This window comes from Mirounga angustirostris, unplaced genomic scaffold (assembly GCF_029215605.1).
Source record: "Mirounga angustirostris isolate CCGP_5_RB_7025 unplaced genomic scaffold, mMirAng1.0.hap1 SCAF_3, whole genome shotgun sequence".
Classification (NCBI taxonomy): Eukaryota; Metazoa; Chordata; class Mammalia; order Carnivora; family Phocidae; genus Mirounga; species Mirounga angustirostris.
In genome coordinates this window covers 172083295-172098577 of record NW_026991711.1, presented here as the reverse complement: position 1 = coordinate 172098577, position 15283 = coordinate 172083295, and the positions used below count along the sequence as shown (strand labels likewise).

At 38.6% G+C, this 15283-nt stretch overlaps 1 protein-coding gene across 6 annotated transcripts in view; it reads left to right on the top strand.

Moving 5' to 3' along the window:
- Window positions 1–1262: 1262 nt before the first annotated feature.
- Window positions 1263–15283, top strand: part of IKZF2 (IKAROS family zinc finger 2) — a 156192-nt gene continuing 142171 nt past the window's right edge. For 2 of the 6 annotated variants that reach the window (XM_064587010.1, XM_064587007.1), the window contains exons 1-3: window positions 3070–3364; window positions 4911–4959; window positions 5770–5874. In XM_064587010.1, the coding sequence (XP_064443080.1) occupies window positions 3362–3364; window positions 4911–4959; window positions 5770–5874 (157 nt within the window). In that variant the 5' untranslated portion in view covers window positions 3070–3361. Of the gene's footprint in view, window positions 1401–1892; window positions 2089–3069; window positions 3402–4910; window positions 4960–5769; window positions 5875–15283 lie in introns of those variants that run through there. The other 4 variants (XM_045868071.3, XM_045868073.3, XM_064587009.1 and 1 more) reach the window with 4 other exon arrangements.

Genomic DNA, 15283 nt, shown 5'->3' with positions numbered 1-15283 from the left:
GGATGATTAGAATGACTTGTGGAGTTCTAATTTCAGTCTTTTCCAAATATGACTTCAGGAAAATTAATTTTATTTAGATAATAGGCTTAAAAAAACACACAAAAATCTGCCTAATATATACCTCACAGGGGAGGAAAAAAATATATATATATAACTCACAGTAACTGCAATTTTTCTTAAAATTGTCATAAAGTTGTTGCTGACCTAAGCCCAAATGATTTGTTCTCCAATGAAAACTGATTAATCTTGTTCGCATTATGGCACCAACTTTCATTTTCCATAATTTAAAAACGAGCCTATTTGCACAATTGTTTAAAAAATACAATGCATGAAATAAACTCTTAAGAAGGAATTCATTATACAACTTAAATATAGTTACTATACAAGTCCCATGGTATCCATTATTCAGTTTATTAATGGGAATGAATTCCCTCCCCACCCCGAAATCTAATGAAAAGACATGGTCCAAAATTGTATAGACCTACAGACTAGTGTTTAAGATATAGTTGATGATTTTATTTTCAGTGTAGCATTTCTCTTTCCACAGCAGGAAAACACACACACACACACACACACACAAAACCAACCCAGAACTCAGCAACTATTTTTGGGATTCTTGAAAGGAGTAGGAGTACTATGCCTCCTCCTAACTCCTTCAGCATTGATTTTCTTCACAATCTGTGATACGGTTTCTCAAAAATGCTGTTTGGCAGTCCTGATAATTTCATGTGTTTTCAAACTTAAGCCACCCAGACTACACAGTTCAGTATTTTCAGCTCCTTTCATTTTCCCTTTCCCTTTAATTATAGAAGCCTCTATTCCCTCTTTTTGCAAATGTGGTTAAGTTAGATGCTAAATGATACTATTTTTTGGAGAAATATGCATTTGTTTTTTTTCATGACGATCCGCAGACGTTCTTCCCAAATAAAAAAAGCTGTGCGGTACCTGATGATACTGACGGCAACACTTCCCTCGTACCAACTTTTTGGACCCTCACCCGTTCCTCTGACTTTGGGGAATGCGGCACAAGCCCCGGGGAGCAAAAGCAAGTAAACACTCTGATTTTAAACCTGCACGGTAAAGCACTTCCAAAATAGTTGAGCTTCATCTCAGACCTGAATTTCCGTCTCAATTCATCGCGACTCGTGTCCCGGTCTCCCCGGTGCCGTTTTCTGAAACTGTACCGCACAGTTAATTGCGAAGCCCGAGGGGGTGGGTCCACGCGCACACCCCGGCTCCGGCCAGGACGCCGATGCCCGAGCTCCGCGGCGGGCGCTGAATCCTCGTCCCGCTCCCTTCGCCCGGCCTCGTCACAAACCCCAGTTTGAAAGAAAACTTCAAGCGGCCGAAATGAACCTCCCCTCACCGCTCCAATCCTTCCTTCCCAGCCGGCAGAAAACGTGAGGTTTACTACGACTGGGGGGCGAGCGGTTGGGGTCGCCGCGGCACTCTCGGAAGCAGGTTACCTGGTGCCCCGTTTGGGGGCGGGGTCCGCTGTCTGCGGGGCCGCAGGGCCGGGGGCGACGCGGCCGGGCGCGCGGGTGGGCGCGAGGGAGTGCGCGCGTCGCGGAGCCGCGGGGCCGCACTTGTCCTGTAATCGATTGCCGAGCGCGCCGAGCGGCCCAGAGCGCAGACACGCGCACACGCGCCCTCGCCAACCCGCGCGCACACGCGCGCGCGCGCACACACACACGCACAGGCATCCAGGCCCCGCACACACACACGCGCGCGCGCACGCACGTCCGCCTGCCCGCGCCCCGGGCCCCGCCGCCCGCCGCCGCCGCCAGCCCGCCCTCCGCCCGCGGGCGTCTGCGCGAGCCCGGCCGGCGGGGGAGATGTGCTCGGGCTCCGGCGGATCGGTTTCTCGGGGTTTGACCAGCTGTCCCGGGCTAACCCTGCTCCTCGCTGAAGATGGAGGAAGTAAAAACAGGATTACCCTTAGCTACAGATCCACTGCCTTAGTTTCCACCACCAACCGCAGTGCACAAACACACGTTAGGCACAGGAAAGAAAGAAAGAGAGAGGATACACTAACAGTAAACACAAACAAAAGGGTGATGGGATTATTTTACTGCATGCACTGCTGAGGTAAATCTCCGCTTGGCTTTTGCGTGGTGAAGAACAGCTCTTGTTTTATTTGTCTTCCGATTCATAGATTATATATAAATATGTGTATCTGATTTGCAAAGGGGGGAGTGTTTTCAAAGTTAAGTGTAATTATATAGCATCTCGTTTTGCACTGTGATGTGATCAAATGACTTGTTGCTGTTAACCAGTAATAATAATAATATAGATATTTTTCTCTGGGCGGGATGGATTGTGGTTATGATTAGGATAATGATTTCTGTAAAGGACGCTCAGGGAATCGGGTTGAAGATGATGTCCTCTGCCTTAATTTATCGTCCCCTCCTTGTAACGTGTTTCGGGATGTTAATCGATTAATCAGTTCTCATCTCTGTAGCTGTCACGGATTTTGACTTGTTTTGCTTTGTTTTAACTTGAATTCCAAGAAAGATTGGGTAGCTTGGAATAAATTGTAGCTGTCCTGGTAGAAGGTAATATCCAGATCCTGTTGGAATTTTTTAAAAAAGCAAAAAGCCTGGTATGACACATGTAAAAAGGTAGCAGTTAAATCACTTTGACAGGTTCTAGTATGGGCAAAAGAGATGGAATTAAGATTTAATTTTTTCCTTTCTTCTTTCTTTTTTTTTCTTTTCCTTTCTCTCTCTCTCTCTCTCTCTCTCTCTTTTTTTTTTTTTTTTGCCAAGGGCGAAAAACAGTCCTGTGAAGTTGGCCTAGGTTCCTCGCTGGTTTCTGCCTGACTGTCCCTCCCCTCTTACCCCGCCCCCCCCTTTTCTTTCAGTTTTCTTGTCTTAGCTTTTGGTCGATTCTTAAGGAACCGGTGGATCAAGTTTTTTCTCTTCTTGTTAATCGCATTGCTGTAGCACTGACTGACCTCTCTCTCTCTCCCTCTTTTTTTTTCCTCTTTCCTGAAAGTACGTGGTGCCATTCCTGAGTGACTTTTCCTACTAGACCATCCCAAAGGGACGAGGGGGAGGGGTGGGAGGAGGAGGAGGAGGAGGAGAGGGGGGTGTTCCTTCTCTCTCATTTCTTGGTTTTGTTTATCAGCCGATCTGTTTGCAGGATTTGGGCTCGGAATGACCCACCTGTAAAGTGGTTTTCCTTCCTCCTCGCCTTGAACTCTGCAGGGGGCTTGGCTTGGAGGGGGCAAGGGAGGGAAAGAGAGAAGGGGGAAACACAAAAAACTTCTTTCTTTCTCTCTCCGTTTATCTTCAGCCCGACATTGTCACCTCCTCTTTGAGGGGTTAGAAGAAGCTGAGATCTCCCGACAGAGCTGGAAATGGTGATGAATCTTTTTTAATCAAAGGACAATTTCTTTTGTATGTACATTTCGTTTCTCTTTCTCCTTTTCTTTTTCTTTCCTTCTCTGAGGGTTAATAACCATTTCATTGATGGGGCAGACTTCTTTCGCTTCTCCCTGACGTTTCTTTCTTTTTAATATGTGTGTGTTAAATGTGTACATTTTTAAAGAGATAAACTCATTTGTAAAATATCCGAAGAAACTGCTCCCCTTTTAAACTTTACGGATGCCTTTCTTGAAAGCCTTATGTAATCATAATTTGAAAGAATTTGATAACAGTACAGCAGGTTGAAATTTAAGTGCTATGTAGTGACTGAGTTGGGAATTTGATCTGATTATTCCATAAAGAAAGAAAGAAAAGTTTTTTTGGGGGGGGGGGTGGGGAGGGTGGTGGTGAAGAAGGGGAGGGGAGGGAGAAGGGAAGTGGTTTTGGAGTCAAGAAGTGAAGCTGCCTGTTTTCCAGTAAGTAATGGAGAAATTCCAGGAGCCAGGGCTAAATATACTTGGCGATCAATACAGAAATGGCTCATTGTGAATAATTTAGCTGCTGGTGCAGTGAGAGTTTTGAAACTAAAGGCAAAAAGGACCAGGGCCAAAGGAAAAAAAAAAAAAGTAAAAATCTCCTCAGGACATGTCAATTCTTTAAACTTTTTCCTTCAAAGAATATAGTCAGCTTATCGATCTTTTCATTATATGAAATCAAAGCTAGGGGGTGTCATCTCATACAATTTACTTTTGTTTCTGAGAATTAAGTTCTTGTTTTGTGTCATTGGTGCATGAAAATAATTCCCCAAACTTTAAAAAAGTGATCCCCTTCCTAGGAGCAAAAAGTTTATGAAATTTTCAAAATCAGAATGTATTAAGTTGGCTTGGCATTTGTATCCAGCCTTGGTCTGGCAGGAAATTAAGGTTACATTGAACAGGTGCTTACACAGAACTTAGTGTAGGCTAAAATGTCAATACAAGTCTGGGAGTAGGGTGACTGCTGCAGAGACCTTCGAGACACACTTGGGCACTAAATTTTTGTTTTGTTTTGTCTTCTTATGTTTGTTTGTCCTCCCCCCCCCCCCCCCCCCCCGCCCCATTAGAACATGATGAACCAACTTGCAACAATTGTGAATAGAGCTATCTGTATACCAGGGAAGTCCTCAAACTGCAGTGTGATTGTGGGAAGTAGTGAATGGTAAAATACTTAAATCCCAGTGAAAGCTGGCACATTTGAGGTGTACCCTCCCTATTTTTTTCTTGAAGTAAATTCTGATTAAGAGAGTTATTCCTTTCTCGCTATAGCCCATCTCACAGCACACTTATCTTTCCTATCCTATCTCCAGCAGGAATCAGATCATTTGCCGAAAGAGTTCAGTGACTTGCAAATGAGCACATACAGTACACTGTAGTATGTTTCTTGGGCCCAGGTTGCAGGAGCAGCAACATGGGCTAACCGCTTGGAGCTTCAAATAAGTTAAGCATTTAATGGAAGATACTGAAAGGAATCATTGTGTTAAGGGTATCATCTTTTGTATTGCAGCACTGCACTTTGACTATGGAAACAGAGGCTATTGATGGCTATATAACGTGTAAGTATTCATTTCCATTAATTTGTTATTGGTAATAAAATTACGTTTGTGTTACCTGTATTGTATTTTCTGAATTATGTTCTCATCAAGAATTCTATACTCTAATTTTGTTTGTTCACAATTTCACCTTTAAATGAGTTTGAGAAAATACTAGCACAGAAGCAAAACGAAGGAAATATAGGAATATACCTACTCTATTAATGATAGTATGTTCGTCAGTAGTAAGTGGCTTAGCAGATCAACACTTTTGCACTGGAGTTTTTTCGTTTACTTTACTCTAAGTTTAGAATAAGTCAGGTTACATATGTCTACCGATATGGCATGTACCAAATATTTACTACTCTGTAACCTAATTTTTCTGACACATAATGTGAAAGCTCCTTAAGTTGACCTTTTTTTTAGCCAACTTTCCTTTTAAACATCCAACTCTCTTGATAGTCAGCATTTTGGAAAATGCTCATTATAAATACTCTATGCTTGATGGTTAAATTAGATGTTAAAAGAAAACTTATTTTTTCAACAGAAAAACACTTTAGAAATAACTATTCCAATTGCCCTTATTTTACAGTTAAGATTATTGTGATAATCAAATTTTGTAATTTTTTTTTTGTGGGCTGGTCGTGGCTTATCATTTCATTCATTTGCTATATATTTCTAAATCATAGTTCCTTATAGTTTCTTTTACGGTAAAAAATGTATTACATTAAAATTTCAAGGCTATGCATGCCTCTGCACGTATGAAGCAAAGTTGGTAATTAGATTTTATGTGACAATGAACAGAGACCAAAAGATTTTATTTTGTGAAAGCAGGTGACAATGAGCTTTCACCTGAAAGGGAGCACTCCAGTATGGCAATTGACCTCACCTCAAGCACACCCAATGGACAGCACGCCTCACCAGGTCACATGACAAGCAGTAAGTCTTCATTTTATGACTTTTTTTTTCCTATTTCTCTAGCGACACACTTGAATTTGTTAGGTCTTTGGGGTCCTCTCACATTGTGGTGTAGCTGCTGCTATAGATTTTGCTAAAGAAAGAACAACACAGATTTATTCCCGTTCATTCTAGTATCATAAAACATGAGCCTGCTTACTAGTCTGACCTATCCCAAGGTGGCATTTGGGAGCTGGTGCTTACCTGTATCAGGTAAGAAATGTTAGACTTTGCTGGTTATTGTTTTGATTTGCCAGGTTTATGACTAGATTTGTTGTTGTTAGATAAAAGAGTATGGAAACAAGTCACTTCCAAAGGACTCGTCACAGGAAAAAAAATGAAATAATTTTATATTGCCTTGGTACAAAACTAATCCATCAGTGGTAGAATTGCAGTGTTACTTTTTTTTTTTTTTTTTTAACTATGTGCAAGTTTCTCCTCCAAAGTGTTGCAAGTGAAGTGTAATTGAAAATTTATGGACCCGATTTAAATCCATTTCTCTAACAAAGTGAAAGCGTTTTGTTTTAGACTGTCCAGAGAAGAACTGTGGAAATTAGGAAGGATGTTTTGAACTTGCAGGAATAGACAGGTTTTGGCTACTATTTTTGATAAAGAGTCATTCATTGATGTAGTAAACATTGTTTCTATGTAATAAAAGAGCAACTTACATGCTGTCCGTGACAGAAGACCAAGTACTTCATTAAGAATATGGTTTGTTTTCTCTTAATTATAATGTTTAGTTAGTAAGTGCAAATGCTGTGTTACTCTTCCTCAATGTAATTTGAAATCTTGTGTTTCCCTTATACTTTTGTATGTGTTATATTCTTGCGTAGAAAGGACATCTGACTTATATGGAAATATAACTTAATTTAAATGTCTTCTCTTTGGGTGATATGTGAAGGAAAGGCAATTTCTTTCCTTTTTTTAAACAAAGATTTAATAAGTAAAGGAAACTGAATCAGCTTCTAAACTATGAACATATTCTCAAGTTAATTCTGATTATCCAGAGAGAACAAATCTTCTTTCCAGTTCCCTCTTACAGTTCTCAAAACTTGAGCTTATTATAAAGCTACTAGCTTTGTAAATAGTAAAGACTTCTGAAGTATGAGCAAAAGTATATAAAGTATTATTGAATATATTTTGTAGTTCATTAACTTTAAGTGATTCTAGCTTTGACTTGAAATTTTGATTGAACTATATGAATTTTCTTATGTAAAAGTTTTCTTTTTATTAATGGGAAGTATTTCCCAGGAGATTTCATTCTGGAAGCAGTCGTTGAAATTCCTTTATCACATAGAAAGAAAAATTAATAGTGAGTGACTGAATGTGTATTAAATTTTAGTGTTAATCTTTTATGATGGATCTTGTAACATTAATTAATTTTTTGGCTAGTTGGCTGTAATTTGACAAAAGTTATACTACTTCTGCAGTGTAGGCAGTATAATTTTTATATTTTAACATTTAATGTTACTAGTTCCTTGATAGAATAGATTTTTATTTCTCTGATAATTTTTGTTTCATTTCCTAAAGGGTAAAGATAGATTGATAGGAAAATTTCTCTTAGCTTAATATTTAGTTATCGGCTTTGGAAACTTCAGAAACTTTGAATAATCATAGACTTTTAGCTATCATTCCCTAGCCATCACTAGGATATCAGCAGGAAAATGCTTGTTAAATGGCTCCTTTACTTGTGAATTTGATTCTGGTTTGCAAGTAGTCTTCAAAAAAGCAGTTCACCCATTTATTTTAAGTAAACATCGCAGAGTGTGGGCATGATCAATTTGAACAAATAAGAGCTGTGCTTTTCACATTTGAGCTTTTCTCACCCAACCAACAACAGTAAAATTATGTTTGGTAGAGTTTTGTTTTGTTTTGTTTTTCCCCCAAACTTACTAGCCTGTGGCAATTCCATGTTAATACGGTTTTTGGCTAAGCTGCATGTGTTTTCGTGTTCTTTTCCGAAGAGTTGCAGGTGAAATATTTGGCTCTCACTTCAGAGCTGTCTGTTGCATCCTTTATGTAGCCTCTCTTTACAGTATCTAGGTTACCCACTTCGGTGTTAGATGGAGAAGATACCCATTTTTCCTTTCTGTTAGATCTAGGAGAATATCAGCATTTTAGATTGCCCAAGCAAATAGTGCTAAAGAGGAACCCTTGTCTCTTAGAACAAGAGACCTAAAATTGGTCACTCAGATATTTCTCTGTAACTTGGAATTATTTGCTGGGGGGGGGGGGGCTGTCATATCACTTGTGTCTGAGATGATTGGTTTTCCTAAATCCATTTAAATGCATTGTTGAACTTGATCAAATGACAATAGCTTATTTATTTTCTGCGATTTTTTTTATATCTCCAAATACACTTCCTGAAGGGCTGTTGCGTCCAAAAACAGAATTGCAATTTTGATTGAAAGTATTCAAGCCAAAAGTAAATGGGAACACCTTTATGATAGAGTAAGATAGCCTCCAGGAGCAGCAAGGAGAGGACAGGACTGTATGTCTAAGAGGGAGAAAGTTATTTTAAAACAGTTTAGGAAAAAAATAAAGGAATTAAAACCTTTGATTTTTTTTTTTAATAAAAAAATAAATAAACATTTAAAAATGTTTTTTAAAATAAAAAACATCCTGGCAGTAAAGTATCAATAACCTGTGATAGCCCCCTTATTTTGGTTTTAGGAAAGGAGTCAGTTTTACCACAAGGTCCTAGTCATTTTTTTAGGTTATTTGATGACTATTCTCAGATGAAGGGTGTCTGTACAACTTGCTGCCAGCTATTGTATAAAAAATAATGACAGCAGCTATCATTATTTGACAGTGCTAGAAAAGAGCATCGGCGACTTGGGGGAGAAACTAAAAAGTGTTATAATGTCTGACAGCTTTTGGTTTTAAAATTTAGCATGTAAGGTAAAAATCTTAAAAAGTAAAGGGTAATGCCGATCTTAACATTTTACAGTAACTATTTCCTATGTTTTAGCATGAATTTTCGTAGAGAACTTTAGACTTTTTCTTATGGAATAAGATCTCTTTGATAAGAAGATGGGCATTGTTGCCTGAGATCATTACTCTACATCTTGAGTCTGCTGACAGTCTTCGGTGTCAGGGATGACAGCATATGCCTTGATGGCTACTGGAAATACACAGTGTTAAGTGATTTTAAAAATAGACTCTGGAAGTTAAGAATCTGAGACAGACAACTCAGACAGAACAATATAAAAATAATCCATATTGTATTTTGGCCCATCAGATGAGACTTACTTTAGGATGGTTCCTTCTGTTTCTAGGTTAGCTCAATTCCAGTTCTTGTGTGGTGGCTTCAGTATCAGTTTCAAACTGTTCTATCTATACATGCTGCTTACTATTTTAAGAAATTAAGGTTCAAAAATTCAAAATTAATCTTTATCTTCTTTTCTAATGCCAATGAGTAAATTTTCCTTGGAGATAGTTAATGGGATGAAGATACATTGTGACACAGATTTTGTTTCTATTACTTTAAAACTTTTTACATGGATCAACTTTGCAGTCAATACTATTTACCAGCCAGTTTGATGGCCAGGTGGCATGTATGGAATTGGAAGAAGTAGTAATTCTAGTTTTACAGGACTCTGACCAATAATCAGGTCAGGGAATCTAGTTTATTCTTTTCAGAGTGCTTCACATTCATTTTTTTTCCTTAGCGAGTTTCCATTTTTAGAGCATAGTGAAGCAGAAGTATATTATGATTTCCATTTTTCTTATGTAGAAATGGAGGTCTAAAGAAATCGGTTGGCATTTTAGGTCCCTTAACAGAAGGATGGAGTTGTCAGGATTGGGGCATAAAACTGTGATATTACTTTGTGGTTTAGTTAGATCACTTTAACTGATATGTCTCTATAATATCATTGTCTCAGGGTGCCTTTCATGTCCAATACTGACCCATGTGGTAGTGCAAAACTGTATTACAGAGGTAGAGGAGGGTTATTATGAGGGTGGAGTGATAGCAGATAATCTTGTTAAGCAGATGCTCTCATGCACTTTTAAAAATATCGTTTATATTATGGGACTCACCAGCCTTCTGAATTGTCTTCTGTAGCTTAGTTTGGCAGTCACCCTTGGTTGGATTTCCATGGGATACACCCTAATATAACACCAGATGGACTGATATAAAAACTCACTATGTTTTGAATTGTACTTAGGCTTATGTGTATACCCAACATACATTTAGTTTTTACTTATTGGAAAATTAAGAGAAAAGCTTGATTTGACTTCTTTACATCTATCAAAGATAAGTGTCATGGTTATGAACCAAAAGGAAAAAAAAAAAAGAAACTACAAAGGAAGTATGTATGTGCAGGAATTAACAGCAGAATTGCTCTATAGTTTTCTTTGCCCCTCATTTCCCCCTCCTGGCATTTTTAGAGTAAGAATAAAGGCCTGTCTTCAACAAACAAGGCAACTTACTGTTGTAGAGTGTTATCCTTATTGCCTCTGTCTTTATCCAAATCTGTCTTTCCCACTGGAAGTACATTGTTTTTTAATGTAACGTGATTGGTTAGGTTCTTTTGGGAGTCTTCCTTCAAGCTGTAATGAATTGAGATCTCTGGGTCCCATGCTTTTTTCTCCTAACTTTAAATATTGATATATTTTGATCTTGTGATGTTCTGAAAGATCAATAGCAGGGCCACAGTCATAAAATTGGTAGAATGTGTTGTTTTTCTTTGATTTTTTTTTCCCTTTATATCTGTTTAGGTCAAATATATTTATTGATCTGATAATATTTTCCTTTTGGAATTAATCAAGACTCAGAATATCTATGCTTTGAAAGAAGTAAGGAGTAGGAGTATTTAGGAACTATATATTCCTTATTATAAATGTTTAATCAGCCCTGGAGTGAGAAAAGGATGGGGGACATGATTTATTGAGCATGTATAGGAAATCCAGCACTATGCTAGTTGCATCCGTATTATTTCTTTTTTTTTTTTTTTACTACTTCTATTTTTGTTTTTAAAGATTTTATTTATTTATTTGAGAGAGAGAGAATGAGAGACAGAGAGCATGAGAGGGAGGAGGGTCAGAGGGAGAAGCGGACTCCCTGCCGAGCAGGGAGCCCGATGCAGGACTTGATCCTGGGACTCCAGGATCATGGCCTGAGCTGAAGGCAGTCGCCTAACCAACTGAGCCACCCAGGCGCCCCGCATCCATATTATTTCACTTAGTCTCCATAATAGCTCTGTGAGGGAAGTAGTTATTCCATTTTTTTTAAAGATTTTATTTATTTATTGACTTATTCATTCATTCATTCATTTATTTTATTTTAGAGAGAGAAGGGGAGCGCAAGAGAGTGGGGAGAGGAACAGAGGGAGAGGGAGATAGAGAACCCCAAGCGGACTCCAAGCTGAGCATGGAGTCCATACTCCATTTTATAATACAGAAAACTGAGGCACAGAAGCAACAGAGAGTAAGTGGTTAAAAGGATCGGCTTTGGAGTTATACATGCCTGTGTTAGAATTCCTGCTTTGCCATCAACTTGCTGTGTGACCTTAGGCATGTTACTTCATGTCTCTGAGCTCCAGTTTCCTTATCTGTAGAATAGGGATAAGCTATACCTACTTCAGTGGACTGCTGTGAGGTTTAAATGAAGTAATGTACACAAAATACTTAGCACAGTTCCTGGTGCTTGCTTAGATCCAATAAAGAATCACTGCTGCTGACCCTCAGAGCAGCCAAGTCACTTTATCATCGATCAGTGACTCATAATAAAAAGAGTTTGTTTTCAAATCCATTTCTGTTTGAAATTCAGGTCTTTTGCTCTTTCCTTTTTACTATGTGGAACAGAGATAGGGATTTCTAATAATTTAAAGTAAAAATTAAAGAAAAGCCTTTCTGTTATTTAACACCTATGAAGATTTTGGTTAACAAAGAAGTAGAATTTGTCTATATGTTAGAAATTCTTTTATTGGGTTTCAGTGTTCCTGAGTGTACTTTTGTGTTTTTGGTTGTATGTAAAGAAAATCATTGCTTACCTTTGGTGCTCCGAAGATACCACTCGTTAAGAATGGTAAAAGAAAAAGTTCCCTTTATAGATAAACCTATTCATATCTATAATCAATTCTTTCTTAGAAGGTCTGCATCTAAAATTTCATCTCACTTGATGCTTCTGGTAGTACCATAAATTCTTACTTGATGATAGCTAATCACATTGTAGGCCTGATTGTTGCTAATTGTACATTTTGGGGTAATTTATTTGTTTTAAATTTGAAGTAAGCATAACATATATAATTATCACTTCTAGCTGTTTGCCATGTTGCTGTATCATTTTAATTGATTAATTCAGCAAATTTATGGGCTACCTTTAATGTGTCAGGCACTGCAAGGCAAATCCAAAGGTGAATAGTACACCATCCTCCAGGAGCTCATGCTCTAGTTTGAAAGACATTTAAGCAGGGCATTATACTATGGTATGTTTAGTGTTCTGATTATTATGGGGAGTGAACAGTGGTACTAGTTCAGGAAATCTTCCTAGAGGGAGAGGCTGCTTGAGCTGAAACTTACTGAAGGAATAGGATTTAGGAGAGAAGTGGAAGGCTTTTTCAGTATAAAGGATGCATCCATAATGGGAGCTGGGACATAACATATGTTCTGTGGAATAAAAGCAGGTTGGTATTTCTAGAGTGTGAGGTTGGTGCCTAGGATTTGAGTCCAGAGATGACTCTGGACCGTTTAGTCAGGGCAAGATAATGGAATATCTCGTATAGGAGAAAACTTGGATTTCATTTTCAAGGAAGCCAAGGGATTTAACAAAGCAGATGACTTCTGTCTTTTGATGGTCATGGGATCACACTGGCTGTACTGTGGGGGAAAAGGATTGTGGATGGGAACCTGTCTAGAGGCAGGAGTATTTTTAACAGCTACTACAATGGTTGAGTGAGAAGTTGTGAGAGCTAGTGGTAGTGGGGACAAAAAAGGAAGAGAAGGATTTGGGAAATATTTCATAGCTCAAAGTGGATAGGACTTGGATAGTAGGGTTAAGGAGAAAAGGAAGTTCATGATGATGATCCCTAGATTATTGGATAAAATGGCAGTAGGTTCCATCAGGGAGGATAGGAAATATTGGAGAGGTTTCTAGGAAAAGATTTACTTTGGCTTGATTCTGGATCCAGAGAGTTTGGATCACCTGTAGGATATGGGAGAAGATAGCAATCAGGCTTATGGACAGATTAGACTAGAGTGTGAATTTTCCTAATTAGTGAAATCTTATTTTTTTTTTAAAGATTTTTTATTTATTTATTTGAGAGAGAGAATGAGACAGAGAGAGAGAGCATGGGAGGGGGGAGGGTCAGAGGGAGAAGCAGACTCCCTGCTGAGCAGGGAGCCCGATGTGGGACTCGATCCAGGGACTCCAGGATCATGACCTGAGCCGAAGGCAGTCGCTTAACCAACTGAACCACCCAGGCGCCCTAGTGAAATCTTATTAGGTAGGTTGTGATTTGGTTACTTTGCTACTGTCTTTAACAATAGTTTAGTATTTCTAAAAAATTCTTCCATAAGTAAGTCCCAGCATTTGATCAGTGACTTTATTTTCCTTGTTACCTGATTAAATCAAAATTCTGTATTGAAATGCATGAGTACAGGTTTTAGTGACCTCCCTCTGCTTAATGGAGTCCTTTTATGCTAGTCTCAGAAGTTGGATTAGTTGATATGATTGACTTACCGAATTTTGAACAAAATATACCAGCCCTTCTCTTTAACTTTTTGTGGCATATTTAATATCTTAACTTTTATGGTTATTTATTTTAAAAAAACATAAAGCTAATGTCTACCGTATGCTCCAGTGATTCTACTATAATGATTTGTCTTTACACCTATTTCTTTATAAATACATAATTTAAAATATATGAGGAATGATTTGTTTATTTGAGAGAGAGAGAAGGAGAGACAGTGAGAGAGCGGGAGGAGAAGTAGGAGCCAGCTCCCTGCAGAGCAGGGAGCCCGATGCGGCTCGATCCCAGGACCCTGGGATCATGACCTGAGCTGAAGGCAGGCACTTAACGACTGAGCCACCCGGGTGCCCCAAGGAATGATTTGTTATTTACATGCTGGCCAGTTCTGCCACATTAATAGCCAAGATACTTAATACTTTTGTCCAGAGCTTTTTTGAAAACTTTAGGATAAATATACATACATGATATATATTATTTGAAAATGATTTAGTCCCCACTTAATTTTTTTTAAAGTTAATAATATTGTACCTGTTGGGGTAAAATTACCTAGAGTGTGATATAGTATGATTTAAAAAACATCCTAATTAATATATTTATTAATTTCAAAATACCTCTTTCAGAGCTCCATCTTAAAAACGTATAAGTGCTGATTACCCAAGACACCATAGAATTCCAAATGAATGTTAATGATAGAAATACTTCCTCTGAGATTTCCTGTATATGGAGATTCAGAACTCTCTAGAGAGGTATTTTTCATCTTTCAATCATTGATCCAGTAAACATTTATTAAGGAGTTACTTTGTGTGATGCATTGCTGATGCTGGGGCACAAAAAATATGTTCGGGTTTTTGTAGAGAGAGATGTTGTCTTTCAGGGTCCAAATGAATCCATATATTATTTGAGATATTAATCTATTACATTTAGAAGCAAAAAGGTGTGGAACACTTACCATGAAATGAATAATTGCTTCTCACCTTTTACCACCAAGAGGTGTTCAAAAGTGTATAAATTTGAAGATGTACAATGAAACAGAGAGAAAAATGCAACAAGCTTCTAAGATAGCTTCCCAAAGGATAACATTTCCCCAAGAAAATTTTTTATAGGGGCGCCTGGTTGGCTCAGTCAGTTAATCAGTTAAGTGTCTGCCTTCGGCCCAGGTCATGTCCTGGGATGGAGCCCCACGTCCCGTTCCCTGCTCAGCGAGGAGTCTCCTTCTCCCTCTCCCTCTGCTGCTCCCCCTGCTTGTGCTCTCTCTCTTTCAGATAATTAAATAAAATCTTTTTAAAAATTAAAAAAAAATTTTTATAACGTAGGATTTGGCCATAAGCCTTGCAAGTTCTGAAACTTGATTAGCAACACACTTAGAGCGGATCCATATCTCATATCTCAGGATTGACTTACATTAAACAAGTTTACAAATTGGTATTTAAAATCAGAAGGCCAATTTATGTCTATACCTTGATTAAAAATAAAACAGGGTCGCCTGGGTGGCTCAGTCGTTAAGCATCTGCCTTCGGCTCAGGTCATGATCCCGGGGTCCTGGGATCGAGCCCCGCATCGGGCTCCCTGCTCCGCGGGAAGCCTGCTTCTCCCTCTCCCACTCCCCCTGCTTGTGTTCCCTCTCTCGCTGTCTCTCTGTCTCTGTCAAATAAATAAATCTTAATAAGTAAGTAAGTAAGTAAGTAAGTAAATAAATA